The following is a 26,809-nucleotide window of genomic DNA, read 5'->3' as shown; positions in this document are numbered from 1 at the left end:
TTGACCCCAGGAGTTTGAGGCCAGCCTGGGCAACACAGGGCTACCCTATCTCTATTAAAGAAGAAAATTTAAAAAAAAGAAAAAAGAAAAGGTAAAACTGCAACATGGTCCCTACAAGGTCACACCTTTGTAATCCCAGCACTTTGGGAGGCTGAGGCAGGAGGACTGCTTGAGCCCAGGAGTTTGAGACCAGCCTGGGCAACATGACAAAACCCCATCTTTACACACACACAAAAAAAATTAGCCAGGCGTGGTGGTGTGCACCTGTACTTCCAGCTACTCAGGAGGCTGAGGAAGGAGGATCACTTGAGCCCAGGAGGTCAAGGCTACAGTGAGCCATGATCACACCACTGCACTCCAGCCTGGGAAACAGAGTGAGATCCTGTCTCAAAAAAAGAAAAGAAAAGAAAAAAACTAAAAATAAGTCAAGACCCTATCTCCAAATCCAGGCATATTCAGAGGTACTGAGGGTTAGGACTTCAACACAGGAATGTGTGGGAGAAGGGCGCGGATTCAGCCCCTGATGGCTGCTTCAGGTCATGTCCATAACACACTCAAATGATATGGAAATCTTTTTTTTTTTTTTTTTTTTTTCTGAGACAGAGTCTTGCTCTGTCACCGAGGCTGGAGTGCAGTGGCACAATCTTGGCTCATTGCAACCTCTGCCCCCCAGGTTCAAGTGATTCTCCAGCTTCAGCCTCCCAAGTAGCTGAGACTAAAAGCATGTGCCACCATGCCTGGCTAATTTTTGTATTTTTAATAAAGATGGTTTCGCCATATTGGCCAGACTGGTCTCGAACTCCTGACCTCAGGTGATCTGCCCACCTCAGCCTCCCAAAGTGCTGGGATTACAGGTGTGAGCCACTGCACCTAGCCTATATAGAAATCTTAATTACACAAACATCATTAATGCTGAAATTAAGGCACAGAAAATAAATGTTATGGAACATATAATTATTTATGGATGAGTATGTTTTCATTTTATTTAAGACATCCAAACATCACCAGCCCATCGACAGAATGCCCAGACATGCACAAAAATACTGTTGCCCCTGGATGTCCGTGGGAGATTAGTTCCAGGACCCCCCAGTGGATGCCAAAATCTTCGGATGCTCAAGACCCTGATATAGAAGGGTGTAGTGGCTGGGCGTGGTGGCTCACACCTGTAATCCCAGCACTTTGAGAGGCTGAGGCTGGTGGATCACCTGAGGTCAGGAGTTCGAGACCAGCCTGACCAACATGATGAAACCCCGCCTCTACTAAAATAGATAAATACAAGATACAAAAAGCTGTAGAATGTGCACATAGCTTCCTGTATACATTAAATCATCCCTAGATTACTTGACACCTAACGCAATGCCTGCACATTACTTCATTTGTGTGGATTCAACACGGTACTTGGTGTGTGGCAAATTTAAGCTTTGCTTTTTGAAATTTGGTGGATTTTTCCAAGTATTTTATTTTATTTTATTTTATATTTCTAAGACAGGTTCTCACCCCAGACTCAGCTGGAGGGCAGCAGCATGATCATAACTCACTGCAGCCTCAAATTTCTGCGCTCACGCATTCCTCCCATCTGAGCCTCCTGAGTAGTTGAGGCTATAGGCACATGTGACCATGTCCAGCTAATGTTTTTTTAATTTTTAGTAGAGACGAGGTCTTGCTCTTTTGCCTAGGTTGGTCTCAAACTCTTGGGATCAGATGACCCTCCCACCTCAGCCTCTCCAGTAGCTGCGACTACAGGTGTGCACCCACATCTGACCATTTTTCCAAACATATATATATGTATGTGTGTGTGTATATATATATATATATACACACACACATATGTATATATGTATATGTATGTGTATATATGTGTATATATGTATATATATGTGTATGTGTGTGTGTGTGTGTATATATATATATATATATATATATATATGAGACAGAGTCTCCCTCTGTCGCCCAGGCTGGAGTGCAATGGCATGATCTCAGCTCACTGCAACCTCCGCCTCCCAGGTTCAAGCGATTTTCCTTCCTCAGCCTCCCGGGTAGCTGCAATTACAGGTGCCTGCCTCGCCCGGGCTAATTTTTGTATTTTTAGTAGAGATGGGGTTTCACCATGTTGGCCAGGCTGTTCTTGAACGCCTGACCTTAGGTGATCCACCCGCCTCAGCCCCCCACAGTGCTAGGATTACAGGCGTGAGCGACTGCGCCTGGCCCGTTTTTCCAAATATTTTTGATCGGCAGTTGGTTGAATCCACAGATGTGGAACCCATGGATAGGGAGGGTCGGCTAATTAAATCCAGCCATCTTTGATGTTTTGCCGACTCGAAAAACCACAGCACCACACAGTTTTTGTGTATGTTGTTAGAAAGGTATGTTTGTCCTGGTGAGTGGGACAGAACATACTGTATTTAACTTTAGCGAGCTTAGTTGATAATGCTAAAATATGTAGACATATGGTAGGCAGGCTTCCATCTGTACTTCTGCCCTGGGCCTCCCAAATGTAAAGACTGATTAGTTGCATAAGCAGAACATGCATCTTAAAAAAAAAAGACTGTTTACTTGTCTGAAACTGTCCCGATTCATTCACCTTTTTCCCATTTTCCTTACTACATAAGCGGAATGTGTTTCTAAAAGAAGAACAATTGTTTACTTGTTTGAAATGTCACAATTCATTCACCTGTTTTCCTTAATTACATAAGCAGAACATGCATCTACAGAAAAGACTGTTTACTTTGAAAATATCACGATTCATTCGCCTATTATCCTATTGGTGGACATTTATACTATGTATTAGTTATCTCCTGCTGAGTAATAGATAAACCCCACAGAACAACGAGGCTTTAAACACTGTGTCTGTGGATCAGGAATTTGGGACGGGCTTTGGTGGGTTCTGGCTTGGGGTCTTTTATGAGGTTGCCAATAAGAGGTCAGCAGCGGGCAGCAGGATCTGCTTCCAAGATGCCTTCCTCCCAGGGTCGGCAAGTCGGTGCTGATTGTTGGTGGCAGTCCTTGTCCCTCCCATGCGGGCCTTTCCTCGCACGACTTGCGTGTCCTCACAACATGGCGGCCAGCTTCCTCCAGAGCAAGGGATATGAGGGAGAGCAGGGGAGAGGGAGGCACACACAGCAGGTGAAAGTTGTCCTTGTTATGATGCAGCTTCAGGAATCATTTCATAGAGCCGGGGGCAGGGAGGTGGCTCACACCTGTAATCCCAACTACTTGGGAGGCGGAGGCGGGAGGATCGCATAAGCCCAGGGGTTCTAGACCAGCCTGGCCAACATGGTGAAAGCCCATCTCTACTAAAAACACAAAAATTAGCCAGGTGTGGTGGCGCGTTCCTGTAATCGCAGCTACTAAGGAGGCTGAAGCAGGAGAATCACTTGAACCCAGGAGGCAGAGGTTGCAGTGAGCTGAGATTGCACTACTGCACTCCAGCCTGGGAACAGAGCAAGACTCCTTCTCAAAAAAAAAAAGTATTTTTTGAAAATAAGAATATTTGTAAAAAGGAATCATATAGCATAACTTCTGCCACATTCCATTAATTAGAAGCGAATCACTGAATCTGACCTGCACACATGGCGAGAGGCTCAGGCCTCACCTTTTGAAGGAAGGCGTAGGGAACAATTTGCAGACCTATTTCTAGACCACCTCACGTTGTTTCCAATCTTTCGCCATTAAAGCAATGCTCTGAGGTTTATTCTAGAGTGGCCTCTTGTCCTGCCTGAGCCCTACACCACCCACAGGCCACTAAGAGTCAACGGCAAAGAGGCCAGGAGAGCTGATCTAGAATCATCAGGATCTACTCCTGCAGCCAGGACCACCCTCTCCTGAGACATACAGGAGAGGGATGGAGTCCAAACCAAGATGGCCAGGAGACAGGATGGGATGGAGACTGGGAGGACACCCACAGGCCCTCTCTTTGGTTTTGTACAATCTACAAGGCTCAACAAGAGGGTATGATTGGCCCAAGCTACAGTGCAGGGGCAGGGAAATCCAAGTACGATCGCAGCTCTAGAGCCCTTTGGACTGAGACCTGCTGCCTCTTTTGTATAAAAAGCTTTCATGGCCGGGCACGGTGGCTCACGTCTATAATCCCAGTACTTTGGGAGGCTGAGGCAGGCGGATCACCTGAGGTCAGGAGTTTGAGACCAGCCTGGCCAACATGGTGAAAGCCCATCTCTACTAAAAATGCAAAAATTAGCCGGGCATGGTGGTGGGCGCCTGTAATCCCAGCTACTTGGGAGGCTGAGACAGGAGGATCACTTGAACCGGGGAGGTGGAGGTTGCAGTGACCTGAGACTGTGCCATTGCACTCCAGCCTGGGCAATAAGAGCGAAACTCCATCTCAAAAAAAAGCTTTCATGACCAGGTGTGGTGCCTCACACCTGTAATCCCAGCACTTTGGGAGGCCAAGATGGGAGGATCGCTTGAGCCCAGGAGTTTGAGACCAGCCTGGGCAACATAGCAAGACTCCATCTCTACAAAATAGAAAAATTAGCCAGGCACGGTGATGCACGCCTGAAGTCCCAGCTCCTCAGGAGGCTGAGGCAGGAGGATTTCTTGAGCCCAGTAGGTTGAGATCACACCACTGCACTCCAGCCTGGGACACAGAGCAAGACCCCATCTCTTAAAAAAACAAAGTGTTAGGCCGGGCGTGGTGGCTCACGCCTGTAATCCCAGCACTCTGGGAGGCCAAGGGGGGCGGATCACGAGGTCAGGAGATCGAGACCATCCTGGCTAACACAGTGAAACCCCGTCTCTACTGAAAATACAACAAAATTAGCCGGGCATGGTGGGGGGCACCTGTAGTCCCAGCTACTCAGGAGGCTGAGGCAGGAGAATGGCATGAACCCGTGAGGCGGAGCTTGCAGTGAGCCGAGATCACGCCACTGCACTCCAGCCTGGGTGACAGAGTGAGACTCTGTCTCAAAACAAAACAAAAACCAAACAAACAAAAAGACAAAGCGTTCAGTACTCGATAGTAAATCATGAGTAGCTTTCTGGGGAGGAAGCTCCATTCTTCTCTGGCTTCCCTGGGTCCTGAGACCTTTGCCCCTCCAACCTGGAGGCCCAGGCGTGCTAAGCAGCACCAGCAGAGGGCTGTGGGGGCAAGTGAACCTCAGGTGGAAGGCTGGGCGGAGTCCTTCAGCCCAGGACCCCAAGGAAGGAGCAGGAACCTGTGGGGCTTTCTCTATCTGCTCCTGCTGTGCCTCCGCACAGTTTTGTCTCCACCTGGCAGACGCCCCACCTAAGAGGACAGTGGAGGAGGCTGGTTGGTGAACTGGCTCCATGGTGGAGATCGGACAGCCCATGCAGCAGAGGGCAGAGCTTTCCAACTCAGGCACTGCTGACGTTTGGGACAACATTGTTCTCTGGGGTGGGGCCGTTCTGGGCCCTGAAGGGTGTTGAGCAGCGTCCCCAGCCTCCACCCACTCCATGCCAGGAGCTCCCCCAAGTTGCGACAATGACAAATGTTCCCAGACTCTGCCCAGTTAAGAACCGATGGTCTAGGACAAGCTCAATGCCAGGGCATAGCCTTGTGCAGGTGGACAGAGCCGAAGGCCTTCCTGCCTGGTCCAGCCCATACTCTGGAAGGATCCCCAGGACGTTGTGGGCTAGCCTCTGACTTGGAGTCAGGCTTGAGTCAGCACCATGAAGACAGTGACTGAAAAAGAACAGCTCTTCTCGTAGACAACCCTGAATGGCAACGCTCAGGCACGCTACAGTTTGGAATCCACTGAGCCAGGGCGCAGGGAGGATGGATGCGTGACCAACTTGCAGATGGCTGGACATCCGCTGGCTGAGGGTGGGTCTCAGCATCCCTGCTGACCTGCAGGGCAACTCCCACTGGTTTCAGTGTTACACCCTGTGAATGTCACAGCTGGGAGCAGACTGAGGACCCGTGAGGGCTACAGGGTCAGGGTGACATCAGCCGAGGTACCCTTGACCTCGCCGGAGGTCACCACCCTGTCCCGCCGCTCTGTTGTCTGACGGCAGGAATGGAGTGTCTCTCTTACACAAATAGCAGAGACTTGGGGGGTGAGGCAGGGAAACCCAGGCACCCTCTGGGAGAAGGAGGGGCATGCCAACTGCTCTGAAGACCCCGGAGGCTCCCCCAGAGGCTGGAAAAGGCCCGAGGAAGGGTGCCTGGGATTTCAAAGAGCAGGGGCTCGCTGAGAGGATCGCGGGAGAAATGAGGAGGGCTGGTGGGGTGACTGTCCTGGGTGCTGAGGGACAGAGGTTACCAGGGTGAGGGGTGGTGGGAGGCAGCTCAGGGCTCTCCAGTGCCAGGCAGAACTTGGGTTTTATCCTCAGCCACAAGGAGCCACCTGGGCATCTCATGACAAGCTTTGGCCTGAATTATGTCCCCCCGCCCCCAATTCTTATGTTGAAGCCCTAACCCCAACATGACTGTATTTGGAGATGAGGCCTTCAGGGAGGGAATGAAGGTTATATGACGTTATCAGGTGGGGACTGATCTGAACAGAACTGGGGTCCTTATAAGAAAAGGAAGAGGCTGGACACAGTGGCTCACACCTCTAATCCCAGCACTTTGGGAGGCTGAAGCAGGAGGATCACTTGAGCCCAGGAGTTCGACATCAGCCTGGGCAACATACTGAGATCCCATCTCTACAGGAAAACAACAAAAAACAAACATACAAAAAAAAACCACACTGTGCGCCTGTGGATACTTGGGAGGCTGAGGTGGGAGGCTCGATTAAGCTCAGGAGATTGAGGCTGCAGTGAGCTGTGATCTCACCACTGCACTCCAACCTGGGTGACAGGGCACTCTTTAAAAAAACAAAAAAAAAAAAAGAGAAAGAGACACCGGGGGTATACATGGACAAAGAAAAAGCCACAGGAGGACGCTGTGAGGAGGTGGCCATCTGCAAGCCAAGGAGAGAGCCCTCACCAGAAACCACCCCCTGCTGGCACCTTGATCTCACACTTCTGGCCTCCAGAACAGGGAGAAAATAAATTTTGTTTAAGCCCCTGTCTGTGGTATTGTTAGGGCAGCCCAGCCAACCAAGACAGGGGGAGGGGAGCAGTTAGAGGGAAGGCCCGTTAAGGACACAAGACACACAGGGGCCAGAACGATAGGGGGTGATGGACAGGGGGACAGAACACATGCACCATCATGTCACCTGCAGGAAAGCACAGACAAAGCCAGCTCTCAGCAGTGTAGGGCTTTATAAACACCTAAAACAGGGCCTGGGAACAGCCAAGAGTAATACGTGTTTGGTGACTGTGACCAACACAGTGACCATGACTCAGGAAGGGAACACTTGGCCTGCCTCATCTCAAGTCATTGCTTGTGACCCCAGAAGCCACCAACACATGCAAATGCATGCACACACATGGGCATGCACACACTGCTGTTCCGTTCCACTAAGCACGCTTACACAAGGAAGTGGAGCATGGGCTTTGTCTCCAATGGGGCAGCCCACATCTTCATGGGTCTCACACCCACTCTCAGGGGAGACCATAGCCTGGCAGAGCCCAGAATTTAAGGGAGGAAGGAAGGGACAGAAGGGTTTTTAAAATGGAGTCAGCCATGTATGGCCAAATCCGGCCTGCCTGTTTTTGTACAGTCCCAAGCTAAGAATGGTTTTTATACTTTTAAGTGACTGGAAAAAGTTAAAAGGGTAATAATACTTCATGGCATGTGAAAAATTACATGAATTTCACATTTCAGTGTCCAAAAAAATAAAGTTTTATTGGCACACAGCCAAGCCCACTGGATGACGCATTGTCCATGGCTCATCTTGCGATACAATGGCAGGGTTCACTAATGTGACAGACATGGTGTGGCTCACAAATTTTCAAAGATATTTACTATGTGGCTCTTTACAGAAAAGGTCTGTTGACCTCTGACTCAAAGCAACAATCATTTATTTCACTTGTGATTCTGCAGGCAGGGATCAGCTGGGCAGCTCTCCTGGCCAGGCGGGGCTCAGCTGGGTGGCTCTTCTGGCCAAGGCGGGGTTCAGCTGGGTGGCAATCCTGGCGGAGGTGGGGCTCAGCTAGGTGGCTCTCCTGGCCAGGTGGGGCTCAGCTGGGTGGCTCTCCTGGCTGAGGCAGGGCTCAGCTGGGTGGCTTTCCTGGCTGAGGTAGGGTTCAGCTGGGTGGCAATCCTGGTGGAGGTGGGCCTCAGCTAGGTGGCTCTCCTGACCATGGCTGGGCTTCTCTGCCCCTGGAGAGCAGCTACCTGTTGGATGGGGCACTGTGGCTCTTCTTGTATCTCCTCCTCCGGCAGGCCAGCCTTGGGTCCTTCACCAGGCAGGGTCCCACCACAAGATGAAGCAGATGCAGGCAAGGCCTTTTAAGCTTGGGCTCAGGGCAGTCAGAACGTCACTTCCACTGCAGCCAACTGTCCAAGGCAGGGCACAAGGAAGCCCAGATGCAAGGGCCGGGAGAGTGGTCTCCACTTCTGGACTAGAAGAGTAGCCAAGGACATGGTGGGAAGGGCATGGATATAAGGGTGGATGAAGGATGAAGGCATTTTGGCAACAATCTGCCACATCGTGGTTTCAGGAGCTGAGCCAGCAAAAACACAGCTCCTGGGAAGAACGCCCCACAGCATGACTCATAGAGACACCAAAACCCAGGCAGCCCAGGGCAGTGGTTCTCAAAGAGGGCAGATTTTGCCCCCAGGAGACACTGGGTGATGTCCGAGGACATCCGTGGTTGTCACCACTTGGGGGAGCTCCTGGCATGGAGTGGGTGGAGGCCAAGGACACTGCTCAGCACCCTGCAGTGCCCAGAATGACTTCACTGTAGAGAATAATCCAGCCTCAAATGTCAAAAGCGCTGCTGTTGGCCAGGATCACACCTGTAATCTCAGCACTTCGGGAGGATCACTTGAGCCCAGGAGTTGGAGACCAGCCTGGGCAACACAATGAGACCCCATCTCTTAAAAACTGCTGCTGTTGAGAAACTCAGATCTGGGAAGGACAGGCTGGGGTCCCTGGGGCTGGGGACTAGGGATTAGAGCCTAGCTCTGCAGATGGTTGGCAGCCGACATTACTGCTTCTGCCAGGTCTCAGGTGTGACAGGGAGAGGCCCACAGCCCTCCCCGGGTTCCCAGGGTGGGCAGTCATGCTGATTCCCCGTTTGCCTTCTCACAATTTAGAGTCAGATGAAAGCTGTGGCCTCCTGCCCTGCCCTGATCCCCTGAAAATGACAAAGACAGGTGTGCCTGTAGTTACCTTAGGTTTCCTAGACCCCGGGTTGAGAATCCCTGCTGTCACAGGTGGATCGAAAAGCATTTGTTGAGGTTAAATGGAAAATTTTGTATTATATATATTTTGCCACCAAAAAAAATTACACTCCAGCACATGCTGCATGGATGAAGCTTGAGGACATCACACTCTGTGAGAGAAGCCAGACACAAAAGGCCATACAGTATGTGATTCCATTTCTACAGAATGTCCAGGAGAGGCCAATCCACAGAGGCAGGAAGGGGATTTGTGGGTGCCAGGCCCTGAAGGAGGGGTTGAAAGTAATGGTTAATGGAGATGGAGTTTCCTTTTGGGCCGATGAGAATGTTCTGGAATTTGAGGTAATGGTCACACAATTCTGTTAATACACTAAAAACCAGGCTGGGTGCGGTGGCTCAGGCCTGTTAATCCCAGCACTTTGGGAGGCCAAGGCAGGAGGATAACTTGAGCCCAGGGGCACAGTTCAAGACCAGCCTGGGCAACACAGTGAGACCCCACCTCTACAAAGTCTCTACAAACTACAAAAATTGGCCAGGCATGGTGGTATGCGCCTGTAGTCCCAGTTACCTGGGAGGCGGAGGTGGGAGGATTGCTTAAGCCCTGGAGTTTGAGGCTGCAGTGAGCTTTGATTGTGCCACTGCACTCCAGCCTGGGCAACAGAGCGAGACCCTGTCTCAAAAAAACCACTGTGCCCTGAGGCACAGGCAGGGCACAGTGGCCTACGCCTGTAATCCCAGCACTTTGGGAGGCTGAGGTGGGCAGATCACTTGAGGTCAGGGTTCAAGACCAGCCTGGCCAACATGGTGAAACCCCATCTCTATAAAAATACAAAAAAATGAGCCAGGAGTGGTGGCAGGCTTGTATAATCCCCAGCTACTCCGGAGGCTGAGGTAGGAGAATTGCTTGAACCTAGGAGGCGGAGGCTACAGTGAGCTGAGATCACACCACTGCACTCCAGGCTGGGTGACAGAGCAAGACTGTCTCAAAAAAAGTCTTGTTCTTTCTAGGCTTTTCTAGCAACTACCACATAACAGGCGCTTCACAGCCATCTGCAGAGTCTGATTCAGAGACACCTGTGGTAGCTGAGACCAGCGATCATGTGAACACACCAACTCCGGACCAAAACCGAAAGTCGATTATTCCAAAAATGGTCAGAGCTCAGATTCCTACATCCCAGAGAGAAACCACTCAAAGGCTGACATAGATGACACTAGACAGTTAGGGCAGGGGTCTTGATGTAGAGCATGTGCCTGTAAACTCTGCAATAAACTCAGAGGACAGGAAGCAGCCCTTTTAAATTCTTGCAGAGAAAAAGAGCTGGGCAGAAAACAAGAGTTCTTCTAAACTACATCATTAAAAGGTTTTTTGTTTTAAGAGACAGGGTCTCGCTCTGTCACCCTGGCTGGAGTGCAGTGATGCAATCATAGCTCACTGCAGCCTCTAACTCCTGGGCTCAAGTGAACCACCTCAGCATCCCAAGTAGCTGGGACTACAGGTGTGCATCACCACACCCAGATAATTTTTAAATTTTTTGTAAAGTCAAGGCCTTGCTTTGTTGCCCAGGCTGATCTTGAACTGCTGGCCTCAAGCAATCTTCCTGCCTCAGCCTCCCAAAGTGCTGGGATTACAGGTGTGAGCCACTGCGCCCACCTCATTTTTTAAATTTTTGGTAGAGATGGGGGTCTCACTATGTTGCCCAGGCTGGTCTCGAACTCCTGGGCTCAAGCAATCCTCCAGCCTTGGCCTCCCAAAGTGCTGGGATTACTGGCATAAGCCAACGTACCCAGCCAAGTTTTTCTTTTTTTTAATGTGAATTTTTTACTTCTACTTTAAATCCCAACTTAGCATGGAAAATCATTTGCATTTTCAGAACAAAGGAGGCCATCTCCTGGCTAAGCTGAAAAAAAAAGTCATTATAGGCCTTCTGAGGCACCATTTTAAGGATGATGCTGCTTTTGCGGGTTGCACTATGAGAAATTCTGTGTGTACAAAATACCTGAACAGAAAGTGAAAGAAGCCCTAGGCGATCGGGGGGCAGATTCATTGAGTGATTGGATAGATACTTCCCGGGTGCTGGTGGGGACCAGCTGCTGTCATGGGCACTGTCACAGCAGCGGGGAATAACCAGACCAAAGTCCTGTCCTCCAGGAGGGTGCTGCGCGATAGTTCAGGGAGACACGGGGTCAGCAAAATAATTCAACGAGATCTGATGGTTCTCATGCGGCCGGGAAGGACGCGGCAAGGGGTGTTAGCAGGGGGTTGCACCTTCTCACGGCTGGTCATGGCGGGCCTGGTGGATGAGGAGGAGGGTGAACACACAAAGTTGGGGAAACAGGCGAGCGCATTTGAGCAGAGGGAACTGCATGGGAAGGGCCTGAGGGCGAAGTGCCCGGAACTTGGATTGGTCCAGAAGGCAGCGTGACCAGAGCGCAAGGAAGGAGGAGAGATGGGGTCAGAGAATAAAGGGGGTGGAACAGGGGGCAGAGGACACCATGATGGACGTCACAGGCCATCACAGAGCAGAGAATAAAGGGGGTGGAACGGGGCAGAGGACACCATGATGGATGTCACAGGCCATCGTAGGGGCTCCGGCTTGTCCCGAGACCTCACGGGGGTTTCCAGAGGAGGAGGGACATGGGTTGTGATGGGGCCTCTTTTGCGCTGTGCGCGGATGGAAATGGGGGCGAGAGCAGAGGGAAGCGTGTAGGTCAAAAATACAGACGAAGCAGGCTGGCGCGCGGTGGAGGCGGTGTGCGTGCAGGGGCGTGCGCTCAAGGTCAGAAGAAGCAGAGGCGGCCAGGCTGGCTCCCCAGTTTGGGATCGGCACGAAGGACTGCAGGTGGCCCTACCTGCCGCGGGGAAGGCAGCAGGATGAAGGGGTTTTGGAGAAGCGCGCAGGCGCTTGCACTTGGATATGATCAGTCTGAGATGCCAGTCAGACATCCACAGAGCGTGCTGCATGGCCGCTGTATGCAGGGGCCGAGACTAGAGCTCCAGGGAGAGGCCTGAGCTGGAGTCAGAAACTGGGTGTCATCGATAGATAATATTTTTTTAAGATTGAGATATAGTCCACACTGTAACATCCGCCCTTTAAAGTGCACCGTTCGGTGGCATCTAGTAACATTTACAAGGCTGTGCAAACATCACCTCTACCTAATTTCAGAACGTTTCCACCACCCCAAAAAGAAACCTGTCTCCATCAACATTCTCTCCATCCCTCCCAGCCCCCAGAACCACTTATCCATTTCCTGTCTCTATGGATTTGCCTGTTCCGGAAATTTCCTAAGAATGAATAATGCACTATACGGCCTTTTATTTTATTTATATTTTAGAGACAGGGTCTTGCTCTGTCACTTAGGCTGTAGTGACACGATCTCAGCTCACTGCAGCCTTAAGCTCCTGAGCTCAAGCAATCCTCTCTCCTTAGCCTCCTGAGTAGCTGGGACTATAGGGATGTGCCACCATGCCCGGATAATTAAAAAAAAATTTTTTTGTAGAGATGAGGTCTCTCTATGTTGCCCAGGCTGGTCTTGAACTCCTGAGCTTAGGCAATCCTCCTGCCTCAGCCTCCCCCATAGCATGGACTCCAGGCCTGGCTAATTTTAAATTTTTTGTAGAGATGGGGTCTTGCTATGTTGCCCAGGCTGGTCACGGACTCCTGGCCTCATGCAATCCTCCCACCTCGGCCTCCCAAAGTGCTGGGATTACAGGTGTAAGCCATCGCACCTCGCCCTATGTGGTCTTGTGTCTGGCCTACAGATGCCATTTTAAAGCCCTGAGGCTACATGAGATCACCAAGGGAGGTTAGACAGGAAACAAAGCTCAAGAACGGAGCTGGGGCCTCGTGTCATAACCACCTGGGAGGAGAAAACCTGTAGAAGGAACTGGCAAGGGATGGCCAGCATAGGTGAAGCTCATTGCATCCACTGCAATGGGGGTCCAAGAGGCTGGAGGAGCTGAAGCCAGGGATTGCTGTGTCTGGTGCTGCCGGCCAGCCCTGAGACTTGGGAAGTGACCAGCAGGCACGCTACTGACCACGCTTTCCGTGCAACGGGGGGATGGCAGCCCACATCTCAGGCCGTCTGTGAGGCTGCAGCAGAAGACCCCAGCCTGGCTGATGTACAGAGAGCAGTAGTTCATTTTCTCATAGTTCTGGAGGCTGGGAAGTCCAAGACCAAAGGCGCTGGCACCTGGTGTCTGCTGAGGGCCTTCCTCCTGCGTCCTCACACGGCAAAAGAGCAAGGGAACCAGCCAGCCTCCCCCTGCCCTGCGTGATGCCCCTTTATGAGGGGCCTAGATCCCATTCGCAAGGAGCCCTCATGGCCTAACCACATCTCTCTTTTCAGGTAGCGTTTTGCTCTGTCTGCCAGGCTGGAGTGCAGTGGCATGATCATAGCTCACTGCAGCCTTGACCTCCTGGGCTCAAGCAATCCTCCTGCCTTGGCCTCCCAAAGCGCTGGGATTACAGGTGTGAGCCACTGGTCCAGCCCCAAGCACGCCTCTTAGTGGCCACATATCTAAATACTATCATGTAGGTAACACCTGAATTTTGGAGGGGACACAAACCACAGGTACCAGGTGACCAGAGACCACCCCTGTAGCCTGAAGCCCCCTGGAATGAGCTAGCCAATCCCCAGGTGTGCCCTGCCCCACCTTGCCTGGAAACTCTGATAAAGGCCGTGGCCTCAGCATGCCCTTGCTCCTGCTCCTGCCTAACCCGTGTTCCCCCTGCGTGGTGTGGCGAGCCCCTTCTCCCTCAGTAAGCATCTGTGATAAATTCCTCTTTCAACAGCATGGGCCTCCTGTGTCACCACTTAGTCACTCCATAAATGACAACCCCATGGGTACCAAATGAGCCATTCTCCCAGAGCAAGAAGGTGAAGGAGAGAAGTTGAGGGTGTGAGGGATCATGGGCGGGGACCTGGGGCCGACTGGCCAGCTTCCAGAGCTGGCTCTGCCCACTATGGGGCTCTGAGTCCCTTATTCTTTCTTAGACTCGGTTTACTCATCTGTAAAATGGGAACACCCAATTTGGTATGGGGATGGTGTGATGATTAAACAAGAACTCACAGGCTACGGGGCCCAAGCATGTGGCAGGAGCTTAAGATGTAGCCCAGGGTGGCCGGAGTTTCTTTTTTTTTTTTTTTTGGAGATGCAGTCTTGCTCTGTCGTCCGGGCTGGAGTGCAGTGGCACGATCTTGGGTCACTGCAACCTCCACCTCCCTGGTTCAAGCGATTCTCCTGCCTCAGCCTCCCCAGTAGCTGGGAATACAGGCATCTGCCACCACGCCCAGCTAATTTTGTATTTTTAGTGGAGATGGGGTTTCACCATGTTGGCTAGGCTGGGTCAAACTCCTCACCTCAAGTGATCCGTCCACCTTGGCCTTCCAAAGTGCTGGGATTACAGGCAGGAGTCACTGCGCCTGGCCCCAGCGTTTCCAATTTTAAGCCATGCTAGGAACCAGAGGTTTTGTGAAATCTTACTTTTTTTTTTTTTTTTTTTTTTTTTGAGACGGAGTCTCACTCTATCGCCCAGGCTGGAGTGCAGTGGCACAATCTCGACCCACTGCAACCTCTGCCTCCCGGGCTCAAGCGATTCTCCTGCCTCAGCCTCCTGAGTACCTGGGACTACAGGCGTACCCCACCATGCCCAGCCAAATCTCCCACTTTTAAATGCTGGCAACTAATTCAAATAAAGCAAGCAAAAAGCTCACTGCACAGGCGTGAGAACCAAACACGGCCTGCAGGCTGTCAATTTTCGAAGTCTGACCCACACTGAGGAGATGAGAGTGATAGTTGAGAAACAGGTATAAAAAGTCACAAACTGGCTGGGCATGGTGGTTCACACCTGTGATCCCAGCATTTTGGGAGGCCGAGGTGGGCACATCACTTGAGGCCAGGAGTTCGAGACCAGCCTGGTCAACATGGTTTATACAAAAAAAAAAAAAGCCAGGCATGGTGGTACATGCCTATAATCCCAGCTACTCAGGAGGCTGAGGTAGGAGAATTGCTTGAACCTGGGAGGCGGAGGCTGCTGTGAGCCAAGATTGTGCCACTGCACTCCAGCCTGGGCAATGGAGCAAGACCCTGTCTCAAAAAAAAAAAAAAAAAAAAAAAAAAGTTGTGAATTTACTCTCAGTAAAGCCTACCCGTAACCAATGAGCCCAGGCTGTTTGCTGCTGCTGCTGTTTGGAGTCACCTGTTGCTGGAAGGAAGTGTGCCACTGTACTACGCCAGAGACGGCTGCCGTCTCCATGACAACAAGCACGCGCTGGTGCTGCCTGCCTGGGAGGGGAGAAGAACGCAGGTGGGAAACGGGGAGCCCGGGCTAACATGGGCTTACAAACAGTGGTGACATACGTCTACAAGTCCTGCCTGGCACTCCCACCTTCAGGCCCCAGGCTAATGTCTTTTGATGGCTTTTTGGTAGAAGAGTTTGTTCTGGGAAGTCAAGCTTTTTCAGGTGCATCCTTCTAAACTGAATTTTGAGATGCAAAGCTGGTGAGCCCCACTGATCTCACTTTGTTCACACTGCCACCAAACTCAAGGGGACGTCGAGGCCTAGGGGATGGAATGGGCCTGTCTGAGCTGCCCACGTCACCTGGCCCAGAGCTCTTTCTCTAGGGCCGTGCTCTTGCTTGCTCCGAAGAGACGGAGCAGGCTTAGGTGTGGTCCACACTTCAGAGGGACACGGGTGGGATCTGCAGGTAGAGGCAGGTGGCGAAATGTCTTAGGGACAGCCAGGAAGATGGGTCATTCTCTATTTGCATATAATGATAATTTCTACTGAACACTGCATTGAATAACTCAATGGGAACACACGCACACACAAAACCCCCCAAAACATTTAGAGTCCAAGGAAAAACTCAGGTGGAAATAAAGATTTTCCTGGAATCACAGGGTAAGAAATGTCATTGTTCTTTCTTTCTAAAAACAAGGACTCAGCCAGGTGCAGTGGCTCACGCCTATAATCCCAGCGCTTTGGGAGGCCAAGGCAGGCAGATCACCTGAGGTCAGGAGTTCAAGACCAGCCTGGCCAACATGGTGAAACCCTGTCTCTACTAAAAATACAAAAATCAGCCGGGCATGGTGGTGCATGCCTGCAATCACAGCTACTTGGGAGGCTGAGGCAGGAGAATCACTTGAACTCGGGAGGCGGAGGTTGCAGTGAGCTGAGATTGCACCACTGCACTCCAGCCTGGGCAACAGAGTAAGACTCCGTTCCAAAAATATATATATAATTAAAAACAAGGACTCTTTCTTCCTGAACACAGCTCATCACCTACTTCTCTATCACCCCCATGGCAGACGGAGATGAAGGCTGAGGCCACCCAGCTGGAAATGGAAATGTCACAGGGTCCTGTGATAGTTAATACTGAGTGTCAACTTGATTGGATTGAAGGATGCAAAGTATTGTCCTGGGTGTGTCTGTGAGGGTGTTGTCAAAGGAGAATGACATTTGAGCCGGTGGACAGGGAGAGGCAGACCCACCCTCATTCTGGGTGGGCACCATCTCATCAGCTGCCAGTGTGGCCAGGATAAAAGCAAGCAGAGGAACGTGGAAGGACTGGACTGGCTGAGTCTTCGGGTCTTCATCTTTCTCCCATGCCGGGTGCCTCCTGCCCTTGAACATCAGACTCCAAGTTCTTCAGCTTTTGGACTCTTGGGCTTACACCAGCAGTTGGCCAGGGGCTCTCGAGCCTTCAGCCACAGACGGACGGCTGCGCTGTCGGCTTCTCGACTTTTGAGGTTTGGGGACTCGGACTGATCCACCCCGGCTTCCTTGTGCCTCAGCCTGCAGACGGCCTATCGTGGGAGTTTACCTTGTGACCGTGTGAGCCACTTCTCCTGGATAAGGTCCCTTTCATGGAGACCTCTATCTATCCTGAGTCCTGTCCCTCTAGAGATCCTGGCTCATCCAGCCACCTACTTCCGTGCCCCGGGAACCCCTGGAGAACACCTGCACTCCAGCGTTCTGACCTTGGTGCGGCGGGTCTGCGACTGCACACAGGGTGAGCCACACCCAGGTAGAGGGCGCAGTGCCTCAGGGGCCAGAGAGACAACGTGCCCTGCCACACCAGATGCTGATGCACCCAGTCAAGTCCTTCATCAGGGAGAGTGTTCTCAAGTCTGTTTTACCGACAGTAGATGACATTTCAATCGCTGTGTGTACACACAACACACACACACACCCAGAATTTCATATTTTGGCACTTCTGTTCACAGGGGTTTTATATTCAAAATGCATCTTACACATTCATACCCATAACAGTCCTGATTTTGTAACCAGTTTTTTTCTTCTTCTTTTTTTCTGACCATGAAACCCTTAGGTGCAGTCTCCATGTGAAATGCCCATTTCAGATCCAGAAGCCCCCAAAATGTCCCAACGTATTGGAAAGGAGTTCTGTTAACTCAATCCTCGGGAAGATATCAAAAGGACTTTTTTGCTTTTTGAGTCAGGGTCTTGCTCTGTCGCCCAGGCTGGAGTGCAGTAGCACAATCATAGTTCACTGTGGCCTCAAACTCCTGGGTTCAAGCGACCCTCCCGCCTCATCCTCTCAAGTAGCTGGAACTACAGGTGTGCACCACCATGCCTGGCTACTTTTTTTTTTTTTTTCAAGAGATGGGGGTCTCACTATGTTGCTCAGGCTGGTCTCGAACTCCTGGGCTCAAGCGATCCTCCTGCCTCAGCCTCCCAAAGTGCTGGGGTAACAGGCGTGAGCCACTGCACCTGGCCCGGAAGGATTTTATCACCCCAGGCTCACTTTCAAACCGTCTTCTTTTGAATGGAGTCAAGAGGCCAACTCCAAACAAGGACCCGCCTAGTTCCTCAGGACGGAGCCACCATAGGGCGGCAGGTTTTTGAGGTGGGAATTGGATTCCAGAGCCTGGGCGTCGAGTTTCCCGAGCCTCGGGGGCGAGCCAGGCTGTGCGGCAGTGGGACTGATGGGCTTGTCCTTTGTCCTGCTGAGAAGGAACATGGTCCCACGTGGAGGCGGCTGCGTGGTAAGCACCACCAGACAGGTGCTTGAGAACACCTTCTTGACGATACCATGCCGATCACGCTAGAGAAAGCATTAGCTACGTGCCCTCCCAGACGCAGGACAAGCGACAGAATTTCCAACCAGCATCGGCTGACATCGGTGTCACTCAAGAGTAACACCTTTTTACTCTTGTGCACCAAACTGGCCGACATCTCAGGAACAAGGAGGGGCCATCTCCTGTTCCAGCCCTCTCCTGCTGCTTTAAGAAACGAAACGGCCTGCAGAGCCCCGTCTGTGCTGGCTCATGAGCCACTCGTGTCAAGGGCAGGACAAGATGGCAAACCCCAGGTTCCCATGAGCAACTACAACCGGCCTCGAACCACCAACCTGGACTCAACCAACGACACTCAAAACAACAGAGACACCACCGGCTCTTTATACATCCATGGCAAGGGCCTGGGGACGTTACAGGTCACTCTGCTCCCAAGGGGCAGAACTCACCACAGACTTCACCTCCTGCAGCAGGACTGGCCTTCCCAGATCCACAATGCCGCGGAATCAGAGCCATGCCGCCTCTCCATTCTCCACCAACCGTGACAAGTAAATGACTCGCCGTAGGTCCATTTAAAAAGGCAAATGGAACTTACCTTAGGGGAGAAAAACCTGCCCAAAGCAAAAGCAACATATCCACCAAAAAAAGAAGTGTCATTCCCCAAAATATTTACAAATTAACTTTCTAGCTAAAAGAAATCTGGCAACTTTAAAATTAAAGTTGGGCAGAGCACGGTGGCTCACATCTGTAATCCCAGCACTTTGGGAGGCCGAGGCGGGTGGATCACTAAAGCTCAGGAGTTTGACAACAGCCTGGCCAATGGCAAAATCCCGTCTCTACAAAAAATACATTTAGCCTGGCGTGGTGGTGTGCACCTGAAATCCCAACTACTTAGGAGGCCGAGGAGGGAGGACTGCTTGAGGCCAGAAGGTTGAGGCTGCGTTATGATCACACCACTGTGCTCCAGCCTGGGTGACAGAGCGAGACCCTATCTCAAAAAATAATTGAAATAGGGCTGGGCACAGTGGCTCACGCCTGTAATCCCAGCACTTTGGGAGGCCGAGGCAGGCGGATCACCTGAGATCAGGGGTTTGAGACCAACCTGGCCAACATGGTGAAACCTCGTCTCTATTAAAAATACAAAAATTAGCTGGGCGTGGTGGCGCACGCCTATAGTCCCAGCTACTAGGAAGGCTGAGGCAGGAGGACTGCTTGAACTCGTGAGCCAGACGTTGCAGTGAACCGAGATTGCGCCACTGCACTCCAGCCTGGGCAACGGAGTGAGACCCTGTCTCAAAAATAATAATAATAAAATACAAAGACAATGAACACAGGGTTTACAAGTCCCTTTCTACGTGTTTTCCTTATTTTTCTAGGGCTGCCTAGTTATTTATCCTGAACCCCCAGAACCCCAGGAAAGAACACCAATATTCATTACCCTCACGTGAAAGGCTGTTCTCCAGGGCCATTCAAAAATGCTTTTAAAGCTGATGTATTTGTTCGATCATTCTAAATGCACACGTTGGTAGACCCACACAAGAGACAAATACAAAATAAAACTCTTAAAAATCCAGAAACAGAGAATATGTTTAGGGGAGAAAAAAGTCTCCTCGGAATTTACTTGTGCCCCAATATGTATGAACTAACTTTTGGTTCTTTTATTTTGAGATGGAGTCTCACTTGGTTGCCCAGGCTAGAGTGCAGTGGCGCAATCTCAGCTCACTGCAACCTCCGCCTCCCGGGTTCAAGCAATTCTCCTGCCTCAGCCTCCTGAGTAGCTGGGACTACAGGCACATGCCACCACACCCAGGTAATTTTTGGATTTTCAACAGAGATGGGGTTTCACCATATTGGCCAGGCTGGTCTGGAACTCTTGACCTCAGGTGATCTGCCTGCCTCAGCCTCCCCAAATGCTGGGATTACAAGTGTGAGCCACCGTGCCTGGCCTAACTTTTGGTTCTAAAACAAGTAAGATGAAAAATCAAAATCCACACTTCAAAAATATTCAATCTACCTAATTCCTTGTATAGGAGCTGAGACCACAAGTCCTGTCATTTGAAAAGGTTTCCCGAAAGTTTACTTCAACCCAAGTTTTCACGTGCAGCCAGCAGCTGCCTCTCAGATTCTCTTCTAAGGAGTTCAGCCCGTAACATGTATTTCAGCCTTGCTGAGAAGGGCATGAAAAAGACCGCAGCAACATGGGAGCGGCAAGATCTCCCCTGGCTCCTCCAGGGTCGTGCTCCCCGGAAAGAACGGATGCAGCGGAGGCGCAGTTACTTACTAGGATGTGCAAACAGCTCGAGGGGCCCACGTCTCACTTTCCCGGGGCTTTCTGGACCTGGTGGTAGGAGTCCACTTACAGGTACGCGTCCCGGCCCCCAACATGGCGACATCGGACTCTCCAGGGCAGCCTGTGCTCCTTGGACCTAAGCTCAAAGGGATGGGGCTGGCCTTGGCGGGTGGGGTTTCCACTGGAAGGACCTGGAGGCCTGCGGGAGGGCGAGTGTGGCGTCTGGGCTGGGTATGACCAGGTCGGTTCTGAAGCCGGTTGCAGCCACACCTGGCAGGCAGGGGCTCCCATCGGGGGTGTTAACAGGTTCTGTCACTGGCACTGGGGCTGCCGAGCCTGTTCTCATGGTCAGCATGGGCTCCGGGCCTTTTTCAAGCTACCTGTTGCCCGGAAGACATTTTTGAGAGATACGGGTTGGGTCACCATTACTTTCCCAGTGACACGGGGCCATGTGCTGTCTCAATGTCCCCACTCCGGGGAGGGGCTCTTTTTTTTTATTGTTTGTTGAGACAGGATATTGTGCTGTCACCCAGGCTGGAGTGCAGTGGTGCAATTATAGCTCAATGTAGCTTCAACTTCCTGGCCTCAAGCAATCCTCCCTCCTCGGCCTCCCAAAGTGCTGGGACTACAGGTGTGCACTGCCACGCCTGGCCATGTGTTTTTTAATGTCTGAAGGATGTAGCCCTAAACCACTATCTGACTGGGCCCTGAACTAGCAGGGTAGGGTGCAGGTGACAGCGTAAAGGATGGCAATAACACAGTCTCTACCACAGGCGCAACCTCTAAGCTGACGTGGTCAGGGCTGGGTTCGACGCCACGGCTGCTTCTCTAAGCTCCAGCAGCCCTGACTGTGAGTGAGGCACTGGCCTGGGCCCGTTCCTAGCCAGGCCGACCACTGGGCCCCCACGTCAGTCCAGTGACTGCCCCCAAGCCTCACTTTCCTCATCAGCAAAATGGGCTTCACAACACCTGCCCCGAGGATCACGTGAGGGCTCAGTCAGTACCAGGTGCCCGGGACTCACCTCACACAGAGAATCAATAACCAGCAACGAGCATCCTGCCCATCACTAACAGAGTGTGATGGCGTTCCAACCCTGCCTCCCACTTCCGGAAACTCTCCAGGGGCAGGAGCTCAGCTTATAATGTATGCTAACAGTGTCGGAATTTAATTGCAGGGAGGAAGTGCCTGTAATCCCAACACTTTAGGAGGGAAAGGCGGGAGGTCCCTTGAGGCCGGTTCAAGACCAGCCTGGGCAAAATAGCAAGACCCTATCTCTACAAAAATAAATATCGCCAGGCATGGTGGTGAGCCCCTGTCATCCCAGCCACTCCAGGAAGCTGAGCGGGGAAGACTGCCTGAGCCCAGAAGTTAGAGGCTGCAGTGAGCCAAGACTGTGCTACGGCACTCCAGCCTGGGCAACAGAGTGAGATCCTGTCTCACAAACAAACAAACAAACAAACAGAGGTTCTCTGGACAGGACATCAAGTATTACACCGAAATCCAGTAGTCTTCTAACTTAGATTTAACAAGAACGCAAAGGCACAGCTAGCCAGTGACTGCGTAATACTGGTGGAACTGTGACGAAGCCGCTAGGCAAAGAGAAAGGTAACGGCAGAGGCCTCCGGCCTGTCGCTTCCCACCACTCTGCACTTCCAACACACCACTTTGAGCTCTCCACGCTTTCATGACCAGTGTGACTTAACATGTACAGACCCTGTTGGAGCCCCTCAGCTATTCTCAGCTAAAAAACTGCGCTCAATGCTAATCTTTCTTTTCTCTCTTCTCTTTTCTTTCTTTCTTTCTTTTTCTTGAGACAGACTCCCGCTCTGTCACCCAGGCTGGAGTGCAGTGGTGCCATCTCAGCTCACTGCGATCTCCGCCTCCCGGGTTCAAGCAATTCTCCTGCATCAGCCTCCTGAGTAGCTGGGTTTACAGGCATGCATCACCACAGCTGGCTATTTTTTTGTATTTTTAGTAGAGACAGGGTTTCACCACGTTGGCCAGGCTGGTCTCGAACTCCTTGACCTCAGGTGATCTACCCGCCTCGGCCTCCCAAAGTGCTGGGATTACAGGTGTGAGCCACCGCGCCCGGCCTGCGCTCAGTGCTAATTAAAAGCACTGCTGCACTCGGTTTTCCACATGGGATTAATGTTTCATTCTGAAGACTTGCAGCACTAATTCAACTTCTAAAAAAATTATGAGATTCATAAGACCATATAAAATAAAATAATCAACACTATCAACAGGTAACTGTAAACTTTTCTCATGCCTTCAAGAGTGAATGTGCGTCCAATTCTTACTGACCAACAATTAAGCAGTTCAGATGCCAACCCTATTTATGGATGAAAACTTTAAGGAAATTCCTACCCAGGGCTATGGTTATCAATTTTTGATTCATTTGTTTTAGAGACAGTGTCTTGCTCTGTTGCCCAGGCTGGAGTCCAGTGTTGCAATCCCAACTCACTACAGCCTCAAACTCCTGGGCTCAGGTGATCCTCCTACCTCAGCCTCCCAAGCAGCTGGGGACTATAGGTGCACACCACCACATCTAGCTAATTGTTAATTTTTTTATAGAGATGGGGGGAAAGGTCTCATCATTTTGTCCAGGCTAATCTCAAACTCCTGGGCTCAAGTGATCCTCCTGTCTTGGCCTTCGAAAAAGCTGGAGCAACAGGCATGAGCCACCATGCCTGGCCTGGTTATCGATTTTATAAGCTAAGAAAACCTACCCAAAACTCCTAAAAAATGAATTGCTGTCTTTGTTTTGGCAATTCTTGAAACAGGCGTTGTAAATACTGCTGTCCAAATGCTGCCATAAAATTGGTACACAAAATCTGTTACCTGATCAGTTTTCTCATGGCAGGTTATATAAAACATAGGTACTTTTTTGTTTGTTTGAGACAGTCTCACCCTGTTGCCCAGGCTGGAGTGCAGTGATGCAGTGATCTCAGCTCACAGCAACCTCCACCTCCCGGGTTCAAGCGATCCTCCTGCCTCAGCCTCCTGGGTAACTGGGATTACAGGCATGCAACACCACGCCCGGCTAATTTTTGTATTTTTAGGAGAGACAGGGTTTCACCATGTTGGCCAGGCTGGTCTCGAACTCCTGACCTCAAGTGATCCGCTTGCCTCGGCCTCCCAAAGTGCTGGGTTTACAGGCGTGAGTCACCGCACCCGGCCAAAACATATGTACTTTAAAAGCAGCCAAAGTTTCCAAACAAAAGTCATTTCCCGCAAGAAAGAATGTCTAGTTAACCTAAAGTCATTCAAATGATGCCTGTCATCTTGTTTCAAGGTTTTGAGAGACTGAAATGTATTTTGCTATGATTCCTGTGTGATTTTGAGTTTTTACTTAATAGCTTACTATTTTCTTAAGGAAGAACACATTCTCCCTGGGCAATTCTAAGGACGGACTAACTCAACAACTCAATGCCGCGTTACGTGTATACTGTATCACCTAAGCCATCAGAACACAGAAGGTAGCTGTGCTGAAATGTATTAATTCAAATCAATGACACAAGCGTCTACTGAAGCTTAGCAATCACCTATTTGAACAACAAACATTCAATTTCTCCTCTGGAAGGTAATTTTAATAGCAAGCATAATATTCAAGTGATTTTCCACGTCTGATGGAAGAATGCAATGGAGAAAGAAAGAAGAGAAAGAGAAAAGAAGGAAGAGCTGGCAGGCAGGGGGGTGGAGTGTGTCCAGAAGTTTCTACCAGCCTGGATCGCTAGCCAAGTCCAGCCGCTTTAACTGAGCAGTGGCAACCAAAACGCCACTGAGGATGAAGGAAGCAAAAGAAAAGATCAAATAAAAATTAAACGCTCCGTTCTGGGAAATGAGCAGATCATAGATCCCTTCCCTAATAGGAAATCCATTACTAGTCAAATACTCCACCGGAGAAACCACTCCGAGTGCAGGAAACAGGTGCACTCCTCATTCCCACAGCCCTGGTTTCCAAGCCCTGGGTGGTTTCTCTTTGTGATTCCATTAGAAAGGGCACAGCAATATCACAGCCACTGGTGGAAGGGTCGGCACTGCCGCTCCACTGCGGGAAGCTGAAACACCTGCCTGGATCTCTCTTCCATGTGCTGAAATGCAGTAGGAACACCGCGGGGGGCAAAGACCCCCGAGCTCAGCAGAGGCCCCTCTATGAGGTGCCCAAGGGGTGGTTTGTATCTGTGGGGGCTCAGCAGGGACTGTGAGAAACAAGGTTATAGCAAGCTACCAGGTGGAAACTGACACGAGGGTGACACGCGGAAATTATCAACTGCTGGGGGGGGATCTGCTTCCCCCAGAGATGCCAGCCCTGGCTCCCAGACTGGGACTCCGGTCTTGGGGACAGATGGACGGGCTGAAGACAGCAGAGATGCTCCGAGGAGCAGGCCTGGGAGAACGGTGTAGAGTGCGTGTTTGTACATTTGGGGCACAAACTTACCCCGTGTGTGTCCCTACTCACTGAGCCCTTCTGCCCCTGGCCAGTTCCCAGTGTGTCCCCATCGTCTGCCATCTCTCCTCCAGGATCCTTTCTCTCCCTCCCCTCCCAAAAGACTAGATATTTAAGACCTAGAAAAGGATCTTAAATATCCAAACACTCAGGGCCCTTTCTCCCTCCTCACTGTCCCAGCAGGGTCCCAGTTCCCTGGAAACCCAGGTGCCCACCCTCTTATTTGACCTCACGACCTCCTCCCACGACATACTGCCTTCCCGCAAAGTCTCTGTCCCCCTTCCCCAGTCAGGCCTAAGTTCCCCACCAACCTCGGTTTCCGCCCCTCCCTGGGGTAACCTCCCAGGTCTCTGTCTTCTCTCCACCCCAAATCAGGGGTCAGGTTCCCACCCCTACTCCACACCCCACCCCAGGTCTCTGCCCCTGCCTGCTAGGTACCCTCCCAGGTCTCTGCCTTCTCTCCTACCCCCACCATCAGGGGTCAGTGCTCTCCACACTCGAATGTGGCTGCCCCCTGCCCAGCCAGGAAACCTTTCAGGTCTCTGCCTTCTCCTCCTCCAGCAATCGGGGATTAACGCCCCTCTGCCCTTCCCCTCCTCCTGCCCAGCCAAACACCCTCCCAGGTCTGAATTCTCTCCCCCTACCAGCAATCGGGGTCAGCTCTGCTCTAGCCCTCCCCCTGTCCAGCCAGACACCCTCCTAGGTTTCTGTCTTCTCTCTTACCCCCATCAGGGGCCAGTTCCTCACCCCTCGACTGTGGCTTCCTCCTGCCCAGCCAGGAACCCTCGCTGATCTCTGTTTTCTCCTCCCCTACCAGCAATCGGGGGTCAGCTCCCCTCTGCCCATCCCCACCCACTCCCCGGCCAGGCACCTTCCAGGTCTCCTCCCTGCATTGGGTCAGTTCCGTCCCCTCCCCTCCTCTGTCACTCCCCCTCCCCGGCCAGACACCCTCCCGGGTCTGTCCCCTCTCGCTGCCCTCCTCGGGGCGTCCCCATCAGGGGCTGAACCCCCGACCCCTCACAGGCCCAGGCCCAGACCCAGGCCCCCTCCCACTTCAGAAGCCCCCTCCCGCTCCCACCGACAGACACCGTCGGCTGCAGAGACGTCTCAGCCGGAGCCCCAGAGCCCGTATCCCGCCCGGTGCCGAACCTAAGGCCGCCCCGCCTGCTTTTCCCGGCGCCGCGGCTTCCCTCAGGTCGGGGGTCCAGGTTGGGGCTGGGACTGGGACCGGGCCGGGCGCGCGGGGCGGGAGAAGGGGTAGGCGAGGTCCCGGCCAGGCTGCAGGGGCCGGGACTGGCGGGGGCTGGCGCGGCGGGGCAGTTACCTGTACTGCGGGCCGCCGCCCTGCGCGAGGTCGAAAGAGTGACTCGTCGCCATCTTGGCGTCTTCCCCGAGCCCGGCGGGCCCGTGACGTCACCCGCCCCGCCCCCGAGCCGCGTGCCGCTCGCGCCGGGCCACGCGCCCGAAGCCCCGCCCCCTGCGCGAAGCCCACATCTTCTCGCTTCCTTCTCTTAGGCTGGGGAGATACTGCCTCGCAACCAGACCTACCCCCGAGGCCCCGCCTCCTACGCAGAGCCCCGCCCTCCTCTTAACCACTCAAATGTGGAGGTCTCTGCTCAAGCCCCGCCCATGCTAGAAGCCCCGCCTCTTTCTCGGAGCCCCCACATTCCCTTTAACCACTCAGCTGTGGCGGTATCTGATCAAGTCCCGCCCATGCTACAAGCCCCGCCCATGCTACAAGCCCCGCCTCTTACTCAGAGCCCTGCCTTCCCTTTACCCACTCAGATGTGATCTCTGCACAACCCCCACCCATGCCA

At 52.0% G+C, this 26,809-nt stretch overlaps 1 protein-coding gene across 4 annotated transcripts in view; it reads right to left on the bottom strand.

Annotated features, from left to right (window-relative positions):
• The window catches only part of ZFR2 (zinc finger RNA binding protein 2), a 66,292-nt gene extending 39,907 nt beyond the window's left edge, over window positions 1–26,385 (bottom strand). For all 4 annotated transcript variants that reach the window (XR_004026436.1, XM_030796367.1, XM_030796368.1 and 1 more), the window contains exon 1: window positions 26,317–26,385. Coding sequence is in view for 3 of the 4 variants with exons in the window: in XM_030796367.1 (XP_030652227.1) it covers window positions 26,317–26,369 (53 nt within the window). In the remaining variant the exon portion in view is untranslated. The remainder of the gene's footprint in view (window positions 1–26,316) is intronic.
• Window positions 26,386–26,809: the final 424 nt, after the last annotated feature.

Source organism: Nomascus leucogenys, chromosome 17, assembly GCF_006542625.1.
Source record: "Nomascus leucogenys isolate Asia chromosome 17, Asia_NLE_v1, whole genome shotgun sequence".
Taxonomy (NCBI): domain Eukaryota; kingdom Metazoa; phylum Chordata; class Mammalia; order Primates; family Hylobatidae; genus Nomascus; species Nomascus leucogenys.
This window is presented reverse-complemented; position numbering and strand designations above follow the sequence as displayed.